The 20,835-nt window shown below is 41.9% G+C and overlaps 1 protein-coding gene across 4 annotated transcripts in view; it reads right to left on the minus strand.

Moving 5' to 3' along the window:
- Positions 1–20,802, minus strand: part of hook3 (hook microtubule-tethering protein 3) — a 108,442-nt gene extending 87,640 nt beyond the window's left edge. For all 4 annotated transcript variants that reach the window (XM_063046712.1, XM_063046713.1, XM_063046714.1 and 1 more), the window contains exon 1: positions 20,670–20,802. In XM_063046712.1, coding sequence (XP_062902782.1) covers positions 20,670–20,714 — 45 coding nt within the window. In that variant the 5' untranslated portion in view covers positions 20,715–20,802. The remainder of the gene's footprint in view (positions 1–20,669) is intronic.
- Positions 20,803–20,835: the final 33 nt, after the last annotated feature.

The raw sequence follows: 20,835 nt of genomic DNA on the forward strand, positions 1-20,835 counted from the left end.
CAACAAATCACTTGCAATACCAGAGGAAACAACACACTGGACCATTGCTATACCACCATCAGGAATGCCTACCGTGCTATTTCACGCCCTCACTTCAGTAAGCCTGATCACCTAGCTGAACTTATAATCCTTGATTATAGGCAAAGACTGAAGACTGCAGCACCAGCAGTGAGGACCAAGAAGATATGGACAAGGGAAGCACAGGAGCACCTACAGGACTGCTTTGAATTGGTGGACTGGACTGTATTCAGGGATTCATCTTCGAACCTGGATGAGTATGCTGCAGTTGTTACCAACTTCATTAAAACCTGTGTGGATGAGTGTGGGCCCACAAAGACTTACTGTACATTCCCAAACCAAAAGCCATGGATGAATCAGGAGGTACATTGTCTGCTGAAGGCTAGACCTGTGGCATTCAAGTCTGGCAACCCAGGCCTGTACCAGAAAACCAGGTATGATTTGCGGAGGCTATTTCAAGGGTGAAGAGACAATTTTGAACAAGGTTGGAGACAACATCGGATGCACAGCAACTCTGGACAGGGTCTGCAAGACATTGCTATTCCAATGGAATAGCTCACTAACAGTATAAGCTGGATAGGATTGCACTCACCTGGTTCTGTTCTTAATTATTTGCTCATCATTATAAAGTCACCTATTGTAGCTTTCTTTCTTGCTTCCATGTAATTACATATTGTGTCCTACAAGGATCAATCCTCAGTCCCTTCTTAACTACATGTTCACCCTCAATTTCATTTAAATGCCCATCACCACATAAACCAATGACATTCAGCAATTAACAACAAACCAGAAGCCAATAGAACACAGCAGGTCAGGCATTTGTAGAAGGAAATAGTCAGTCAAGACACTTCATCTGGACAGTAAGCCCTAACTCACGAATCTTGATCCCTCTACTGTTTCTAAGTTATCATTCTGTTTATCTAAAATGAGAAGGAATTTCTTTAACTCATATGTTTTGGTCTTGCCCTACTCTGGAAACTTTTTGGAGAGACATTTTTAATATTATCTCCAAGGTATTGAATATAGATATCTCTCCTCACCCTATTACTGCTATCTTTGGACTACCTAAAATTTCCAGTAATCTTTCTCCTTCAGCCCATAGAATGATTGCATTTCTTACTTTAATGGCGAAAAGATGCATCTTACAACATTGGAAAGAGCTTAATGCTCCAACTATCTTTTTTTGGTTTTCTCAGACGATATTATGCTTGAATTTGGAGAAAATTAGAAGCAATCTTTATGACCCCTCATTTAAATTTGAACAGACCTGGAGATCTTTTATTCAATATTTTCATTTAATGTAATATATACCCTTCTTGTTTTTTTTTACTGTTTTTAATGGAGGTCGGGATTGAGGACGCGATTTTAAGTTTTTTAACTCTGTTTGGTTTCAAGTTAGCCCATTGCTTTGCTTTGCTTTTAGTTAGTTGCACGGTGGGTTTTTTTTGGGGGGTTTTTCCTTCCTTTTTTCTATTGATATATATATAAAAATTAGTATACTATTATGTTACCTTGGTACGTTATGTTTAAATTACATTGTTTGTATCATTTTTCTTGTATTAATATCTCCTGTAATTTTATTATATTCTAACAGTGTATTAGTGCCTATATGGCTTACCTTTTTGTATACTTATTCAATAAAAAGATTTAAAAAGAAAGAAAGAGAAGGAATTTCTCCTTTACTTTATACTGCGGAGACCGAAGTCATTTTATTGGTGAGCATCACAAATCCTACTCCAAAGACATTCTCTCTTTTGGCAAGAGACTTCAATGAGAAGAAATGGAGTAAATGAGCAGAGGCTATGGTAAGCTTCTAGTAAGGTTTCTTTCTTTCTTACTGCATAGGTAAAGCAGTAGGATCACTAGACAAATGAGAAGTACATCTGGTTGCAGCTCCTTGCAGACCACTTTAAGGAAATGGAGCTGGAGATGTATGTATGAACTCTGGATCATTCAGAAGGCTGAGGGGTTGATAAACAGAATTACAAGGAGGCTGTCATACCTAGGTTGCAGGACATAGGTAGCTGGGTGACCATCTGCAGAGATAAAAGTAAAAGGGAATCAGTGCAGGATACCCCCGACACTGTTCCCCTGAATAACAAGTATAATGCTTTGGATACTATTGGAGGGGGGAGGGGAGATGACATACCATGGAAAAGCCACAGTGGCCAGTTCTCTGACACCAAGTCCACTGGCTCTGTGACTCAGAAAGGAATGGGGGAGAACAGGAGAGTGGTAGTGATAGGTGAGTCATTGGTTAGAGGAACACAGAGGAGATTCTATGGACGAAAACAAAACTCCTGGATGGTACTGTATGTTACCTTCCAGGTGCCAGGGACAAAGAGGTGTTCTTAAGAGGCATGGTTAACAACCAAAAGTCATGGTACACATTGGTACCAATGACATAGCTAGGACAAGGGGTGAAGTTGTGAAGAGTAAATAAGGGGTGTTATGAAGAAAGCTAAAAAGCAGGACCTCAAGGCCAGTAATCTTTGGATTGCTGCCTATGCCATCTAATAGTAAGGGTAAGAATAGGATGATATGGCAGACGAATGTGTGGCTAAAGAGTTCGTACAGAGGATATGGTTTCAGATTTGTGGATCATTAGAGACTCCTCTGAGGAGAGTATGACCTGCACAAAAGCTACGGGTTACACCTGAACTTGGGAGGGACCAGCATCCTAGTTTGCAAGTTTGCCGGAGCTGTTGGGGAGGGTTTAAACGAAGTTGGCAGTGGGATGAGAATGAGAGTGTTAGATCAGATGACAGGGCAATTTGTGTAAAGATAGATGCGATGCGAAGATAGACTTTGAGAAAGGAAATGTGTTTACTTTAATGTGAGAAATTTTGAAACAAGGGTAATTAATTTAAGTGCATGGATCAGTACATGGAATTATGATGTTGTGGCCATTACAGGGACTTGGCTGTCGCAAACTTTGGAAAGGTGCAAACAGGATTGTTGTCGTGAATGGCTTCAAAGTCCCTAATATTGACTGGCACATCCTTGGTGCCAAAGGTTTAGATGGGACAGAAAGGCAGATTCCTGACACTTATGTGGAAACACTGACTGAAGGAAAGGCCATAATGTCAGTGAGAGAGCAATTTGGAGATGGTGACCACAACACCCTGACCTTAAACATAAACATGGAAAAATATTTAATGGGGGGGGGGAATTAATTACTATATTAGACAGGGACGTGAGCACAGTTTGGGAATAGATGGTTTCAGGGAAATGCGCAACAGAAATTTGGAGATTACTTAGGGACCACTTGCATGGGGTTTTAGATAGACCAGTCCATCTGAGACAGGGAGAGCATGGTACGGTGAAAGAACAATGGTTGATAAAAGAGCTGAATCATTTATTCAAGAGGAAGGAGGCATACTTAAGGTTTATGAGGCAAAAATTAGACAGGGTTCTTGAGAGTTCTCAGGTAGCTAAGAAGGAGGGTTCTAGGGCAGCTAGAAGAGGGCTTTGGTTAAGATGATTACGACCTTGATTAAGATTGAGAACACAAGACCAAGGAAAACCCCAAGGCACTCTATGTATACATAAAGAACAGGATGACAAGACCAAGGGTAGGACTGCTCAGGGTTAAAGGAAACATGAACCTGGAGGCAGAGGTAGTAGGGGAGGTCCTTAATGAATACTTTGCTTCAGTGTTTATCAGGGAGAAGGAATGCGAAGCCAGTGTAGAGCACACTAATGTGTTGGAGCATGTCAAGGTGAAGAAAGAGGCAATGTTGGAGCTTCTGAAAAACATTAGGATAGAAAAGTCCGAGGCCAGATGGGATATATCCAAGTTTACTATGGGAAAGGAGGGAAGAGATTGCTGGGACATTAACAATGATCTTTGTGTACTCTCTGAACACAGGAGTAATACTACAGGATTGAAGAATGGCAAATGTTGTTCCGTTGTTTAAGAAAAACAATAGGAATAATCCTAGGAATTTTAAACCATTTATGTCAATGGTGGGCAAAATAATGAAGAAAATTCTTCGGACAGGATTTCCAAGCACTTAGGGAAGCATACTCTTATTAAGGATAGTTAGCAAGGCTTTGTGAGGGGCAAGTCATTACTCATGAGTCTAAGTGTGTTTTTTGAGCAGATAACAAATTGATGAAAGTAGAGCAATGGATGTGGTGTACTGTAGATGTCTATACTGTAAGGTGTTTGACAAGGTTCCCTATGGTAGGCTCATCCAGAACATCACGAGCCGTAGGATCCATGGAAATTTGGCTGTATGGATTCAGAATCAGCTTGTCTACAGAAGGCAGAGGGTGCTAGTATAGTCTGTATGGAGGTCAGTCACTAGTGTGCTTTGCAGGGATCTGTTCCGAAACCACCATTCTCTGTGATTGTTATAAAATGACCCGGATGAGGAAGGAGGAGGTTGGGTTAGTAAGCTTGCAGATGATTCAAAGATTGGTGATGTTGTGGATAATGTAGAAGGTTGTCATGCTTTCCAACAGGATATAGACAGAAGAAATGGCAGATGCAGTTCAATTCAAAAAAGAATGAAGTGATTTACTTCGGAAGGTCGAACTTGAAGGTGGAGTACGAAGTCAACGGCTGGATTCTTAGCAGTGTGGAGAAACAGTGGGATCTTGTGGTCTAAGCCCACTGATCCCACAAAATTGCTATGCAAGAGATAGCATGTTTAAGAAGGTGTACGGTGTGCTAGCCTTCACTAGTTGGGTGATTGAGTTCAAGAAACTTGAGGTTATGTTGCAGCTCTATAAAACTCTGGTTAGACCACACTTTGTCCTGGATTAGAGACAGCTAGAGCTTTTCTCTTTGGAAAGAGGAAGGATGAAAGGCAACGTGATAGAGCTGTATAAGATTATGAGAGGCACAGACAGAGTGGACAGCCAGTGACATTTTCCCAGGGCAGAAATGGGCAATACCAGAGGACATCTATTTAAGGTGAGTGGAGAACAGTTTAGGGAAGATGTTAGGTATCTTTATTTATGAAGAGAGTAGAAGATGCATGAAACACACTCTCAGGGTTGGTGGTAAAGGCTGATACAATAGGGACATTAAAAAAAAACTTAGATAAGCACATGGAATTAAGAAAAAAATAGAGGGTTTTGGACCATGTAGGAGGGAAGAGTTGAATTGATTATGGAGTAAGTTTATATAGGTCAGCACATCATGGGCCAAAGGGCCTGTACAGTGCTGTACTATTCTATATTTGGCTCTCAGTAAAGAAAAAGAAACAACTTCCCTACTATCCCCACAAAATGTTGAAATAAAAAGTACATACAAGAACGATACAATTCTTTCTGGTATCCTTAACTTTAAATTGGAAAATTCATGAAGAGGTTGGATATGGTAGTGAAAATATACAATAGAAACTCTAGCTCACCTTAACCAATGTGTTAGAATTGCGGAGATACAGGAGTAAAAATTTGTTTTGATTATTGGCCTCAGCAATTCTGCCCAAAGTCCAAGGCCTCAGATGAAATATGCCATTTGTTGCACATTTTCAGAGCAAAAAGTACAACACCTGGTTTTCCTTCCCCAACCTTGGAGCTGAGAGATTTGAAATGCAAGCTGAAATTGTTCAGTCCTGTGTCTAGGCTACAATTTTGTAGCTTGGCATTTGTGATGGTGGGGTGGGTGGAAAGAGGTAAAGAAAGTGGGAAATTGTACCCAGAAGGAGATGGAATTCTGCCACAAGGAGAGAAGTAGGAAAGGGAAGACAATGCACAAATTATGGGGTCAGAGGGTGTAAAAACTGGCATCAGGAGTTGAAAAACAATTGGTATACAAATTCAGAAGACAACCAGCATTTTGCATTAGGATTTGCCAAGACGGGCAAAGATAAACTTATAATCATTAATGCACTATACCATATGGTCCTTATTACTCTTGGGACATGGGATCATGAAGCTGATTCCCCAATCAACAAGATAATGGTTGTACCATTGAAATTTGTACTCTTTTCAGATATTTGATACATTTCCCTAGAGTCAATCATAATAGGGTGTCTAGAGATCACAAAAGTAACAGCATTTCATTTAAACATTTTGCATACAAAAGATCATTCTTCAGATCCTGCTTTAGTTAGACACAAATGTTGAACAATTTTTGTTTGCTCTGATAATTCTTTTCATAATTGTCATCCATAGTACAAATGATCACGACTTAAGTGCATTTATTTGTGGGCCACAAGCTACTTTGTTAAGTTAGTGTAATAAATACTCAATTCTCTTACAAAAAGTCAATTTAAAAAGAGTAGCTTTATGATTTGGGTCATTTAATAAACAGAAAAATGTGCATTTACAAAAATGACTTGTCACACATACAGCTAATTAAGATTGATTCATAATCCGCACATATCTGCAACCTATATGAACACATCATCAGCCCCATGACAGGATAGACGATTTAGCGTATTTTGATAGTATTGATTGAACCAAGAGTGCTTTCTACAATGCCAGAATTTCTGCTTATTCTTCAAAGACCCTATACACCTAACAAAACTTACCAAAGCACCAAACAGGTGCTTATCAGCTATTTAATATTAAGTGTGCATCACCTAAAGATGAAACTGAGTCAAATTCAAATTGACTCAGAATCAAATTCCAAGGACATCTTAAAGAGGAAAGAGAGGGAAAGGGGCAAACAGGCTTAGTAAGAGAATTAGGGCCAGTTGAAATTAAAAATATTTGGGAAATGAGCAAGGGACAATTAGAGAAAAATTGATTTTATGAAATATAAGCAACACACATCAAAGTCGCTGGTGAATGCAGCAGGCCAGGCAGCATCTCTAGGAAGAGGTACAGTCGACGTTTCGGGTCAAGACCCTTCGTCAGGACTAACTGAAAGAAAAGCTAGTAAGAGATTTGGAAGTGGGAGGGGGAGGGGAGATCCAAAATGATAGAAGACAGGAGGGGCAGGGATGGAATCAAGAGCTGGACAGGTGATTGGCAAAAGGGATATGAGAGGTTCATGGGACAGGAGGCCCAAAGAGAAAGAAGGGGGGGGGACCCAGAGGATGGGCAAGGGGTATAGTGAGAGGGACAGAGGGAGAAAAAGGAGAGAGAGAGAAAGAATGTGTGTATATAAATAACGGATGGGGTACAAGGGGGAGGTGGGGCATTAGCGGAAGTTTGAGAAGTCAATATTCATACCATCAGGTTGGAGGCTACCCAGACGGAATATAAAGCGTTGTTCCTCCAACCTGAGTGTAGCTTCATCTTTACAGTAGAGGCGGCCGTGGATAGACATATCAGAATGGGAATGGGACATGGAATTAAAATGTGTGGCCACTGGGAGATCCTGCTTTCTCTGGCAGACAGAGCGTAGGTGTTCAGCGAAACGATCTCCTAGTCTGCGTCGAGTCTCGCAAGTATATAGAAGGTCACATCGGGAGCACCGGACACAGTATATCACCCCAGCCGACTCACAGGTGAAGTGTCACCTCACCTGGAAGGACTGTCTGGGGCCCTGAATGGTGGTAAGGGAGGAAGTGTAAGGGCATGTGTAGCACTTGTTCCACTTACAAGGGTAAGTGCCAGAAGGGAGATCAGTGGGGAGGGATGGGGGGGACAAATGGACAAGGGAGTCACGTAGGGAGCGATCCCTGTGGAAAGCAGGGGAGGGGGAGAGAAAGATTTGCTTAGTGGTGGGATCCCGTTGGAGGTGGCGGAAGTTACGGAGAATAATATGTTGGACCCGGAGGCTGGTGGGGTGGTAGGTGAGGACAAGGGGAACCCTATTCCTAGTGGGGTGGCAGGAGGATGGAGGGAGAGCAGATGTGCGTGAAATGGGGGACATGCGTTTGAGAGCAGAGTTGATGGTGGAGGAAGGGAAGTCCCTTTCTTTAAAAAAGGAAGACATCTCCCTCGTCCTGGAATGAAAAGCCTCATCCTGAAAGCAGATGCGGCGGAGATGGAGGAATTGCGAGAAGGGGATGGCATTTTTGCAAGAGACAGGGTGAGAAGAGGAATAGTCCAGATAGCTGTGAGAGTCAGTAAGCGTATAGTAGACATCAGTGGATAAGCTGTCTCCAGAGATAGAGACAGAAAGATCTAGAAAGGGGAGGGAGGTGTCCCAAATGGACCAGGTAAACTTGAGGGCAGGGTGAAAGTTGGAGGCAAAGTTAATGAAGTCAACAAGCTCAGCATGCATGCAGGTAGCAGCGCCAATGCAGTTGTCGATGTAGCGAAGGAAAAGTGGGGGACAGATACCAGAATAGGTTTGGAACATAGATTGTTCCACAAAGCCAACAAAAAGGCAGGCATAGCTAGGACCCATACGGGTGCCCATAGCTACACCTTTAGTTTGGGGGAAGTGGAGGGAGCCAAAGGAGAAATTATTAAGAGTAAGGACTAATTCTGCTAGACGGAGCAGAGTGGTGGTAGAGGGGAACTGGTTAGGTCTGGAATCCAAAAAGAAGCAGAGAGCTTTGAGACCTTCCTGATGGGGGATGGAAGTATATAGGGACTGGACATCCATGGTGAAAATAAAGCGGTGGGGGCCAGGGAACTTAAAATCATTGAAAAGTTTAAGAGCGTGAGAAGTGTCACGGACATAGGTAGGAAGGGATTGAACAAGGGGGGATAAAACCGTGTCGAGGTATGCAGAAATGAGTTCGGTGGGGCAGGAGAAAGCTGAGACAATAGGTCAGCCAGGACAGGCAGGTTTGTGGATCTTGGGTAGGAGGTAGAAAAGGAAAGTGCAGGGTGTGGGAACTACAAGGTTGGTGACAGTGGATGGGAGATCCCCTGAGCGGATAAAGTCAGTGATGGTGTGGGAGACAATGGCCTGGTGCTCCTTAGTGGGGTCACGATCGAGGGGTAAATAAGAGCAGGTATCCGCGAGTCGCTGTGCCTCGGCAAGGTAGAGGTCAGTACGCCAGACTACAACAGTACCCCCCTTATTGGCAGATTTTTAGTAAGGTTAAGATTAGTGCGGAGGGAGTGGAGAGCAGAGCGTTCAGGAGGAGTAAGGCTGGAATGGGAACAAGGTGCGGTAAAGTCGAGACGGTTGATGTCCCGTCGGCAGTTAGCAATAAAGAGATCCAGAGCAGGCAGAAGACCAGAGCGGGGTGTTCATGAAGAGGAGGAGGGTTGAAGACGGGAGAAGGGGTCATCAGTGGGAGTGGAAGAGTCCTTGCCGAAGTAGGCTCGGAGATGGAGTCGGCAGAAGAAGAGTTCTGCGTCATGGCGAACGCGAAACTCGCTGAGGTGTGGGCGAAGGGGGACAAAGGTGAGGCCCTTACTGAGGACAGAGCGTTCTGCCTCAGAGAGTTGAAGGTCAGAGGGGATGGTAAAGACCCAGCACAGATGAGAGCTGGGATCAGAGGGGGGAGGAGGGAGGCTGGGGGTGTCAGTGGAGAGGGGAGGGTTGGGGTGAGAGGAAGATGGAGCCTCTGAAGGCCCAGGAGCTGACGGTGGGATCTGAGGGAGACGGGGTTGTAGAGTGGTGATGGGGGGAAGGGGAGACGGGAGTCACAATAGCAGCACATAAAGACCTTGTAAGCGGAACAAGTGCTACACATGCCCTTACACTTTCTCCCTTACCACCATTCAGGGCCCCGGACAGTCCTTCCAGGTGAGGCAACACTTCACCTGTGAGTTGGCTGGGGTGATATACTGGGTCCGGTGCTCCCGGTGTGGCCTTCTATATATTGGCAAAACCCAACGCAGACTGGGAGATTGTCTCCCCCTCCCCCTCCTGTCTTCTCCTACCCATTTCGGATCTCCCCCTCCCCCTCCCACTTTCAAATCTCTTACTAGCTCTTTTTTCAGTTCGTCCTGACGAAGGGTCTCGGCCTGAAACGTCGGCTGTACCTCTTCCTAGAGATGCTGCCTGGCCTGCTGCGTTCACCAGCAACTTTGATTTGTGTTGCTTGAATTTCCAGCATCTGCAGAATTCCTTGTGTTTGCGTTTTATGAAATATAATTTGGCCAGAGGAGGCACAGAAGGAGAGGAAGGGGCAAAACTCAGGATGAATTTGTGAACAAAAAAAAAAAATTACAATTTTAAAACCAAAGTATTTCTTAGTCAGAATCCAAAACTAAGTCAGTTGTCACAAGAGTGAGGGTGAATAGTGTCAGGTATAAGTCGAAGAACTGATCTTATATTCAGAAAATAGAATTGAGGTTGATAAGCTTCTGAATGCAACAAAATAGTTGAAGTTCAAAGTATAATAGGTATTAATATAGGTTTCAGCAGCAAATAACTTGATGCAGGGCTGGTCTACCCATGGTTCAGATGCAGACTTGACTGTTAAGATCTTCATCTTTCCCAAACTTGGTTAAAAAAAACCTTGCCCATGTCCTAAAGCAGGTATGTATACAAATAAGGTAAATGGCAGTTATAGAAATGAATGGGTTTAATCTCGTAGCCAATTAAAGAGTATGCAAAGTGACTATATTATGAATAAAGTAGTCCAGAAAATCTTTAACAACAGGAATTCTGCAGATGCTGGAAATTCAAGCAACACACATCAAAGTTGCTGGTGAATGCAGCAGGCCAGGTAGCATCTCTGGGAAGAGGTACAGTCGACGTTTCAGGTCGAGACCCTTCGTCAGGACTAACTGAAGGAAGAGTTAGTAAGAGATTTGAAAGTGGGAGGAGGAGGGGGAGATCCAAAACGATAAGAGAAGACAGGAGGGGGAGGGATGGAGCCAAGAGCTGGACAGGTGATTGGCAAAGGGGATATGAGAGGATCATGGGACAGAAGGCCCAGGGAGAAAGACGGGGGGGGGGGGGGGAACCCAGAAGATGAGCAAGGGGTATAGTCAGAAGGACAGAGGGAGAAAAAGGAGAGTGAGAGAAAGAATGTGTGTATAAAAATAAATAACGGATGGGGTACGAGGGGGAGGTGGGGCTTTAGCGGAAGTTAGAAAAGTCGATGTTCATGCCATCAGGTTGGAGGCTACCCAGACGGAACATAAGATGCTGTTCCTCCAACCTGAGTGTGGCTTCATCTTTACAGTAGAGGAGACCGTGGATAGACATGTCAGAATGGGAATGGGGTGTGGAATTCAAAATGAAAATGAAATTGAATTGGCCTAATTTTAAAGAATTGGATAAAGGCAATAAAGGGGAATAAGCACTGCTCAGAAATTAAAGAACTAGAATTAGTTTGGGAGGAACCAAGAAACAGTAAGGAGTAACACTCACAACAAGCTGGAGGAATTCAGTAGGTCGGGCAGCATGCGTGGAAACATTGACCGATCATTTCCATGGATGCTGCCTGACCTGCTGAGTTCCTCCAGCTTGTTGTGAGTGCTGCTTTGACCCCAGCATCTGCAGAATATTTTGTGTTTATGAACAGCAAGGAGTAAATTTGATGGAGTTATTAGAATAATTTTCTAAGACAATAAAACCATAAGACCATAAGACATAGGAGCAGAATTGGGCCATTGAGTCTGCTCCATTATATCATAGCTGATCCTGGATCCCACTCAACCCCATACACCTGCCTTCTCGCCATAGCCTTTGATACTCTGAACAATCAGGAAACCTATTAATTTTCACTTTATATATACCCACGGTCTTCGCCTACACCTCAGGCTGTGACAGAGCATTCCACAGATTCACTACTCTCTGGCTAAAAAATTCCTCCTTACCTCTGATCTAAAGGGTCACCCCTCAATTTTGAGACTGTGCCCACTAGTTCTGGTTCTGGTTCATCATAGGAAACATCCTCTCCATATCCACCCTGTCAAGTCCTTTGAACATTCAATAGGTTTCAATGAGATCTCCCTGCATTCTTCTAAATTCCAGTGAATACAGGCCCAAAACTGCCAAATGCTCCTCACATGTTAATTCCCAGAATCATCCCCGCGAACCTCCACTGGACGCTCTCAACCACAAAACATCCTGAGATATGGGGCCCAAAGCTGTTGGCGATACTCCAAGTGCGGCCTCGCCGGTGTCTTATAAAGCCTCAGCATTATCTCCTTGTTTTATTCTCCTTGAAATGACTGGCAACATTGCATTTGCCTTTTTTACCACAGACAGAACCTGTAAATTAACCCTCTGGGAATCCTGCACGAGGACTCCTACGTTCCTTTGCACCTCTGATGTTTGAATTTTCTCCCAAATTAGATAATAGTCTGCACTTTTATTCCTTTTACCAAAATGCATTATCATACACTTCCCAACACTGTATTCCATCTGCCACTTTTTTTTACCCATTCTTCCAACTTATCTAAGTCCTTCTGCAATTGCATTGCTTTTTCAGCATTACCTCCTCCTCCACCTTTCTTCGTATCATCCACAAACTTTGCCACAAAGCCATCAATTCCATTATCCAAACCAATGACAAACAATGTGAACAGTAGCTGTCCTAATACTGACCCGAGGAACACCACTTGTCAATGGCAGCCAACCAGAAAAGGCCCCCTATATTCCAACTAGCTGCCTCCTGCCTGTCAGCCATTCCGCTATCCATGCCAGTATCTTTCCTGTAATGCCATGGGATTTTATCTTGTTAAGCAGCCTCATATGTGGCATCTTATCAAATGCCTTCTGAAATCCAAGTAAATGACATTCACTACTTCTCCTGTGTCCACCCTGCTTGTTACTTACTTGAAGAACTCTAACAGATTTGTCAGACAAGATTTCCCTTTACAGAAACTATGCTAATTTTAACTTATTTTATTAGTCTCCAAGTACCCCCTAAACCTCATCCTTAGTAATGGACTTCAACACTTTCTCAACTACTAAGGTTAGGCTAACTGGCCTATAATTTCCTTTCTTTTGCATTCCTCCCCTCTTAAAGAGTGAAGTGAGATTTGCAATTTTCCAGTCCTCGGAAGCATGCCAGAATCAAATGATTCTTCAAAGATCATAACAAATACATCTGCTATCTCTTCAGCAACTTCTTTCAGAACTCTGGGATTTAGTCCATCTGGTCCAGGTGACATCCACCTTAAGACCTTTCAGTTTGCCTAACACTTTTTCCTTTGTAATAGCAATGGCACTCACTCCCGCTCCCCGACACTCACGGACCTCTAGCACACTGCCAGTGTCTTCCACAGTGAAGGCAGATGCAAAGTACCCATTAAGTTCATCTGTTTATTACTACTTCACCAGCATCATTTCCAGTGGTCTAATATCAACTCCCATCTCCGTTACTCTAAACAACTCCCTCATATTTCATCTTTTCCCTTCTTATAGCTTTTTCAGTTGCCTTTTGTTGGATTTTAAAAGCTTCCCAATCATACAACCTCCCACTCACTTTTGCTACCTTATATGCCCTTTCCTTGGCTTTTATGCAGTCCTTAACTTCCCTTGCCATACACAGATGTCTACCCCTACCATATGAGAACTACTTCTCCTATGGAACATATCTATCCTGTACCTTGTGATCTATTCCTATAAACTTCAGCCACCTCTGTTCTGCCATCATCCCCACCATGTCCCCCTCCAATCCACCTGAGCAAACTCCTCTCTCATGCCTCTGTAATTCCCTTTATTCCACTGTGTTACTGATACATCTGACTTGTGCTTCTCCATCTCAAATTGCAGTATGAATTCTATCAGATTATGATCATTACCTCCTGAGGGATCCCTTATATTAAGCTCCCTAATAAAATCTGGATTATTACACAATACCCAATCTAAGATAGCCTTTCACCGAGTAGACTCAAGCACAAGCTGCTCTTAAAAGCCATCTCATAGGCATTCAACAAATTCCTTCTCTTGTGATCTGGCACCAACCCGATTTTCCCAATCCCCTTGCATATTGAAGTCCCCCATTACAATTATAACATTAGCCTTACTGCATGCCCTTTCCACTTCCCTTTGCAACCTCAACCCCACATCTTGGCTACTATTTGGAGGTATAGATTCCCATAATAGTTGTTTTACCCTTGCAATTTCTTAACTCCAGCCCCAAAGATTCAACATTCTCTGACCCTATGGCACCTCTTCCTGAAGATGTGATTCCAACCCTTAAACCAATACAGCCACACCACGGCCTATATCTTCCTGCCTGTCCTTTCAATACAAAGTATATACTTTGATATTAAGCTCCCAACTACGGCTTTCTTTCAGCCATGACTCAGTGACGCCCACAATATCATACCGACCAATCTCTAACCGCATCACAAGGTCGTCCGCCTTATTCTGAATACTATATGTACTTAAATACAGTTCCTTCAGTCCTGCATTCTTCGCCTCTTTGAATTTTGCCTCTGTAGTACAATTTAACTCTGCTCTGTCTGCATTTGTACCCAATCATTGGCTTGTCCTTCCTTACATTCATGTTATTTGTAATCCAGGGAGCGGGAAGCGCAGAATCAAATATCGCTGTGATGATTGTACGTTCTAGTATCAATTGTTTGGCGACAATAAAGTATAAAGTATACCCATCATCTACTTGTAAACCTGCTGGCTCATCCTTAGCTCTGTCATACTGGTTCCACTCCCCACCCCACCCCACCCCACCCCGCCATATTAGTTCAAACCATTCCCAACAGCTCTAATAAACCTGCCCACAATAATATTGGTCCCCCTCAGATTCAAGTGAAACCCCTCCCTTTTGTACAGGTCCCACCTGCCCCAAAAGAGTTATCCAGAAATCTGAACTACTGCTCCCTGCTCCAATTCTTCAGCCACACATTTATCTGCTACCATTCTATTCCTATCCTCACTGTCGCATGGCACAGACAGCAATCCTGAAATTACTACCTCGAAGTCCTGTTTCTCAACTTCCATCCTAACTCCCTGTATTCTGTTTTCAGGACCTCCTCCTTTTTTCTACCTATGTTGTTGGTACCAATATGTACCACGACTACTGTCTGCTCACCCTCCCTTTTCAGGATATTGTGGAGGCATTCAGAAACATCGCGGACCCTGGCACCTGGGAGGCAAACTACCATCTGTGTTTCTTTTTCATGTCCACAGAATCACCTATGTGTCCCCCTAACTATAGAGTCCCCTATTACTGTTGCCATCCTCTTCAATTCCCTACCCTTCTGAGCCACACAGGGCCAGACTCAGTGCCAAATGCATGGCCACTGCTGCTTCCCCCAGGTAGGCTATTCTCCCCAACAGTACTCAAAATGGAGTACTTATTGTTGAGGGGGACAGCCACAGGGGTGCTCTTCACTATCTGATGTTTTCCCTTCCTTCTCTTGACAGTCACCCATTTGTCTGTCTCCTCAAGCCTAGGGGTGACTACCTCCCTGTAGCTCCTTTTTATCACCTCCACCACTTTCCCTAACAAGGCAAAGGTCATCAAGCCAGTTTCCTAACATGGTCTCTAAGGAGCTGCATTTGCTAACATTTTAAAAGTATGTAAAATACTCGTGCGCTGTATATCCCTTTAAGGCAAGAAAGGAAGTCTGATCCAAACAAGAGATGTTAAAGATAATTATTAGGTTTAAGGAAATGACTTAACACATTGCCAAAAAAATAACAGACAGCTGAGGATGGAAGACTTGGCATTCATATGGAGGAAGAAAGTACTTTATACTTTATTGTCGCCAAACAATTGGTACTAGAACGTACAAGCATCACAGTGGTATCTGATTCTGCACTTCCCACTCCCTGGATTACAAATATTAAATATTAAAAGTATTAAAAATAGTAAAAATTAGTAAGTATTAAACATTTAAATTATAAATCATAAATAGAAAATAGAAAAATGGAAGGTAAGGTAGTGCAAAAAAACAGAGAAGCAGGTCTGGATATTTGGAGGTAAGTAGAATAGGAGAACAGATTAGCAAGAAACAAAAAGCACATTGTGAAAGCTTCCAGAGAATGGTAGAAAGGGAAAATGAAAATAACTGAAGATAATTTAGTTACTTTACAGATACGGGAAGAAGAAATTATTTGGAACAATAAAGAAATGTCAGACAAATGAAAGTGTGTCTGTCTGCATGGAAGATATTAAAAACCTTCCAGAAATGGTGAAGGATTACAGGTCATGAGTAAATATAGAATTCTAAGAAATTACCAAGAGAAAAACACTGGTATTGGAGAAATTATCAGGCCTGGAAAATGACAAGTCACCAGACTTGATAGCATGCATCTTAAGGCTGAGAAAACACTATAGGTTGTGGATGCACTCATGGCCATCTTCCAAATTTCCATAGATTCTAGAATAATTCCCAAATTCAAAAGTAGAGAGTAAAGAGAACTACAAACCAGTTATCCTGAGAAGGGGAAGTTGGAAATAGTTGGTAAAGAAGTTGTAAGGTAACTTGGAAATTATAGGATTGGACAGAGTCAATGTGGATTTATGTTTGACAAATCTGCTAATTAGCAGACCAGTAATTAGCTCAACATCAGTAAGACTAAGAAACTGACCGTGGACTTCTGAAAGGGGAGGTCAAGGGAACACAACAGTTCTCATCAAAGGATCAGCAGTGTAAAGCATAAGCAGTATCAAGTTCCTGGGTGTCAACATCTCTGAAGCACTATCCTGGGCCCAAAATTTTGATGCATAATGAAACCACAGCAACGGCTATATTTCATTACAAGTTTGAGGAGATTTGGAATGTCACCAAAGACTCTAGCAAAGTTCTACACCTGTATCATGGAGAGCATTCCAACTTGTTGCATCACCATCTTGTATGCACAGACCACTGCAAAGGCTTGGCAAAAGCTGTAAAAAGTTGTGAACTCAGCCATTATGGACACCTATTACCCAGGACATGCCCTCTTTCAAAATATATATACATTATTGTAATTTATAGTTTTCTTTTAATGTAACGCACTGTACTATTGCCACAAAATAACCAACTTCACAACATATGCTAGAGATACTAAACTTGATTCTGATGCCAGCTAGATCAATGCAGTTATGTGGTGTATTTGGACTTTCTGATTGCCTTTGATAAGGCACCACACAAGAAATTATAGATCATCTCCAACTAATAAATGCTTGATTTATGGACACTCATACAAAAGAACAAACATTTGGAAGTCTGGGAAAGTGGACAAAATTGTATTTGCCGGATGCTGCAAGGCTGCAGGAAACTGGGTGTTTTTGTCTGCCTTCTCTCCCCAACACTCTTCCTCCACAAACCCACACACCAACCCCAAATGAGCTGCAACTTCAGCAAGCAATTAAGAAGGCTATGAAATGGCCTTAATTGCAAGAGGATCTGGTACAAGAGTAGCATCATTGTTGCTATTGGGTGACACCACATTTGGAATACAGTGGATTCCAGTTAATTGGGCCAGCTGTTTATTGGGGACAACTATGAAATAAAAACTGAATCAAGAAAATAGCCAAGATTCCCTTTGTTTATTTGGGACACTATGCTGCTTAATTGGGACAGGGGACTGTTGCCAAACAGTTTCTGACTAACATCAGTTGCATGCACTTGCATGACTGTTAGACACTACATTGTGCTTAGAGTGATTTTTTTTTTAAATAGTGTCAATTGCATGTTTTTGTGTTCAAAAAGCAGTGATTTTTGTCACTGATAGTTGGCGAGAAATAAGTAGCAAGACAATTCTGAACTGTTTTGCTCACCACAGCTTCAAGAATTCAGGCTTGGAGATGCTAGAAATGGCCAGGAGTGAAAATGAAATAATTTTACTACTTCAACAAGTTAGGAATTACGATGAATTTGAAGATGTTAATGATCCTCTTGAATGTTACAATGAAAATTAAGATTTGGAGGATGCAACAGTCTAAAGCATGGTATGAAGGCAGTCCATTATCTTCACTAGGCTAGGCTGATTTTGTTCATTTACAACCAAAAGAACACAACAGGTGAGTCCCTCTGTCGATAAATATTAGGAACCAATACACAGTTTTATAGTACTGGCAGTGTACACTATGAATTCCTCCACTGATAATTATTAGGGACTAAGTAGAGGTATTGGTGGTGTTTTAATTTGTTCTGTGTTTCATTTAAATAGATACGTTGTTACTCAATTAAAAGGTAGTTTGTCTTATTAACTATTTCCATGAAAATTCGGCAAACTAGGGCAATCACTTCATTGGGTAAAATGTACTGGTCCCCATGTGTACCAATTAACCGGAATCCATTGTATTTTAAACAGGTCTGGTCATATACCCAGGTAAGAAGAACTTGCAATATAGAGAGTGCAATGAAGGTTGATCACAAGTAGACAGGGAGATGATGTTTCTTTTTGTTGGGGAAATCACAAAATAAGGAGCAAGCCATTTAGGAACACAATGACAATAAATGTCTGCACTCAGAAGATCATAAATAGTTGAAATTCATCACAAAAGCACTGCAGATAATCATTCTGCAAATTCACAGCTGAGATCAATATATTTTCAGATATTAAGGGAATCAAGATATATTAAGTTAGTGGAAAGTGTATTGCAGCAGGTATGGGGCCAAATTATTTCTTCTGCTTTTATCCCTTATGTTTAGTATGTTCACACTGATGGTGATCTAAAATTTCTCATGACCCTCCAAATCTTTCCGCCTCATACTTTAAGTCTACAATCTATATATTGCTACAATCCTCCAGTTTTGACCCTTTATGCATCTCCAGTTTGCATTGCTGAATATTTGGGATGTGTTTCAACTTCCTAATGTTCTCTATCTTGTATTTAAAGCCCTCCATAAGGTCTATCTCTTTAATCATGCTTTTGCCTTCCCATCCCAATATTGTTGTACATGATTCAGTATCAAAATTAGTAGATAATAATACTATGGGGTATTTCATTTGATTAAGAGTAAAATGAAAGTGTACATATTATAGTTGTTCTTTAGATGGTTTGTTGATTTATCAACAAAAGTTGAATCATTAAAGGATGGGGGGATATCTTAAATTACAAGAGCACAGGTAGTTTGAAATGCATATTATTGCTGTAAAAGGCCTAGATCATGAAGAAATTTGAAAACAAATATGAGAATCTTAAAAGTGAATGAATGCTTAATCAGAGTTAATGTACGCAAACAAGCATAGGGTTCAAATGAGAAGGAAAGTGAAAAAATTCTGACAAGCAAAAATATTGACTGAAATGATTAGAAAAAAAATTAAAAAGCATTGCAGTTTAGAGAAGTATTAAAAAAGGTTAAAATTGTATTAGAGCTTATTTCTGGATAATATGAAATATATTGCAAATCATTGGACCTGAACAAATTTCAATAGCTAAATTGATAAGTACTTTCTAACAATTCTGCCAAGAGCCAGGTGGTAATCATCTCTAACCAGAGAAAGCATCCTCTTGGCATTCTCCAGCCTTACTGTCAGTAGATCCCATATCATTTACATCTTGAAGGTCATGATTGATCAGAAACTGGTTAAAGGATGGATATTCTGCAGAAAGTGTTCTCACTCTCTGCATGCCACAAATAGCACTGTAACAAAATCCCAGGAAGAGTTCAGACCAGAAATATCCAACAAAATCTATAATGCCCAATTAAAGTAGGCCCCTTGATCAACACCTTTTTAAAAAAAAAATCACATTAAATGTTCAATACATTTCCTTCTGTTGAAATCCACATCCTTATGCCTATAAGAACAAGCGATCGAGCACAAGAGAATGCCAGCACCTCCCATCTTGACTTGGAAACATATCAATTTCTCAGACTTCCCAACTCAAAGAGTTCAGTGAGAGAATTTCACCAGTACACTGTAGTGGTTCCAACTGGCAGTGCATCACCAGCTTCTCAAAGACAATAAAAGCTGGTCATGCCAGCAAGAACAAAATCCCACAAATTAAAAAAAACATGATTACTTATTAATTTTTTAGGATATGGTCAATTCATACAGAGTATTGTATAGACTTCAGATCATTATACTATAGGAAAGACAGAAATAGAAAAATTACAAAGAATTAAGGATGGGTGAAAATTTGAGAGCTGGCAGCCATAATAAATATTTCACAGGTTGGCTTTTTTATATCTATAAAAAAGGGAAATAGCTAAAGGGATTATTTTAAAACAATTAATGGTTCACCTAGAGGTATAAATGTGGATAATGTTGCATGTTTGCGAAAAAGTAAATAACTTTTTCTTACTGAGCATAGCAATAATTGAAAGTGAGTATTTAAAACCACCCAGTGTCAAGATGAAACTTAAAAGCTTTCAAAAGAAAAACAGGAAAGAAATTTTTAAAATTCACTACCAATGTATTTATTGTCAATCCCAACTTGTCCTTTAGGTGATGATGAAATGCTGCAGTGTATGAAAGGAAAAGAAATGTAGTGAAAGAGGCTCAGATGAAGTAAAACATCAACACTGAAAGTTGGAGCGAATTATCAGTTTTGGTATTGTATATTCTGATGCATGAAAAAATCAAGTTGTAAGAGAAAGTGATATGCTACAGCGAAGGCATGGGAATAAGTTTAGTAAAAAATACAAAAGAGAGACTGCGAACAATGGATTGGGAAGCTGCGTTAAACAACGGCAGCGGAAAACTGTACATGCGCGCTATCAGCTGACACATCCCAAGTTATGACGGCGAAGCCGGTTGCCACACTCAGGCCTAGACCGCTGTCAGTCGTACAGCTACCAAGTCTACAGAATGTCGGGCACTCAGGCAGACCCGTTCCCGGGACAAACACCACTCCGCCGTACAAATGGCGGTGGTGTCATTAACCACAGAGACCGGCGACAAAGGCGCGGCCCTCTGTCCTCAGTCGGAGGGGGTGACAGGGAACACCGAGCCCCATGACCGCGGTCGTGATCACTTTGTTCTCCCCCCTCCCCCAACCCCGCGGATGAAACGGCGCCCTCACCCAGGTTAGCAGGCTCTCACACAGCTCGATCCGATCCACGTTCATCGCTCGCACTCCTCCTTCGCTTGCGCCGCCGCCGCCGACAACAAAGGAACCGCCGTTCAACCGTTCGAGGTCCCACAACGTCACCACATTCCACCTCTTGCCGGTTATTGCGCTTGCGCGT

This window comes from Mobula hypostoma, chromosome 4, assembly GCF_963921235.1.
Source record: "Mobula hypostoma chromosome 4, sMobHyp1.1, whole genome shotgun sequence".
NCBI lineage: Eukaryota > Metazoa > Chordata > Chondrichthyes > Myliobatiformes > Myliobatidae > Mobula > Mobula hypostoma.